Raw genomic sequence first — 947 nt, 5'->3', positions numbered from 1 at the left:
TCATCTTCCGGAACTGCTTGGGCTGCGGGGGCACAGCAGCTGCTAGCCACGCTGGCCACCGGCCCCCCACGCAGCAGGGACACGGCGGGGGGCAGAGCCACACCAGGACAGACACACGGACACGCACACGGACACACGCATGCACTCACCTGCAGACATGGATATGCACGTGGAGCTGCGTGCACACCACACACATAGGCAGACATGCAGGCACACGCGTGTGCAAACCAACATGTGCACACACGAGCACCTGTGTGCACATATACACACTATGCGTGTGCACATAGATGCCCCATGTGTGAGCAGATGTGCCCACATGCAGCCATAAGCGTGCACACATACACACATACGTACACGCCTACACACGCGTGAGCAGACATGTCTACACGTGCAAATCTGCCCCACACACACAGGAGCACACACGTCCCTGCGTGTGAATGCACATGCAGAAGCAGACACACCTTCACGAGTGTGCAAAGCTCCACGAGGGAGGGCAGACATGCACATACATGTGTGTGCAAGCCCACACGTGCACAGTGAAGCGCACAGCTGGCCCCATATGTGCATGTATGCACACGTGTACATGCAATGTGTGTGCACAGATACACCTTCACAGGTGTGAGCACAACCTCACACGTGCACAAGTACGAGCAGATGTGTGCACACACATGCAAATCTACGTGTGCACTTCCATGCACACCCAGGAGCACCCACAGGCACGTCTGTGCACGCTTACACACCTTGCACGTGTGTGTACCCAGCCCCACGTGTGTGCACCCACACCCAGCCCTGCGTGTCCCTCACCTTCAGGTTCTCCTGCATCTGGCTGGGGAAGAAGAGGTCCAGGCCCACCTCCTTCCTGGAGAGCAGAGACCCCCACCCACGTTAACGGCCCCATGGGGACCCCCACCCCCAGGGCTTCGGGGGGAGGTCCCTGGGGGAGCTGG

At 59.2% G+C, this 947-nt stretch overlaps 1 protein-coding gene across 1 annotated transcript in view; it reads right to left on the bottom strand.

The window, feature by feature from the left end:
• Positions 1-149: 149 nt before the first annotated feature.
• LOC106885613 (protein-tyrosine kinase 2-beta-like) overlaps positions 150-947 on the bottom strand; it is a gene marked incomplete at its 3' end in the record, with an annotated part of 23,007 nt that continues 22,209 nt past the window's right edge. The window contains exons 6-7 of the mRNA XM_014937951.1: positions 805-859; positions 150-175 (exon numbers count right to left, since the gene is read on the bottom strand). Coding sequence (XP_014793437.1) covers positions 150-175; positions 805-859 — 81 coding nt within the window. The remainder of the gene's footprint in view (positions 176-804; positions 860-947) is intronic.

This window comes from Calidris pugnax, unplaced genomic scaffold, assembly GCF_001431845.1.
Source record: "Calidris pugnax isolate Ruff unplaced genomic scaffold, ASM143184v1 scaffold84, whole genome shotgun sequence".
Classification (NCBI taxonomy): Eukaryota; Metazoa; Chordata; class Aves; order Charadriiformes; family Scolopacidae; genus Calidris; species Calidris pugnax.
The sequence above is the reverse complement of the archived record's forward strand: the minus strand, read 5'-3'. Positions and strand labels throughout refer to the sequence as shown.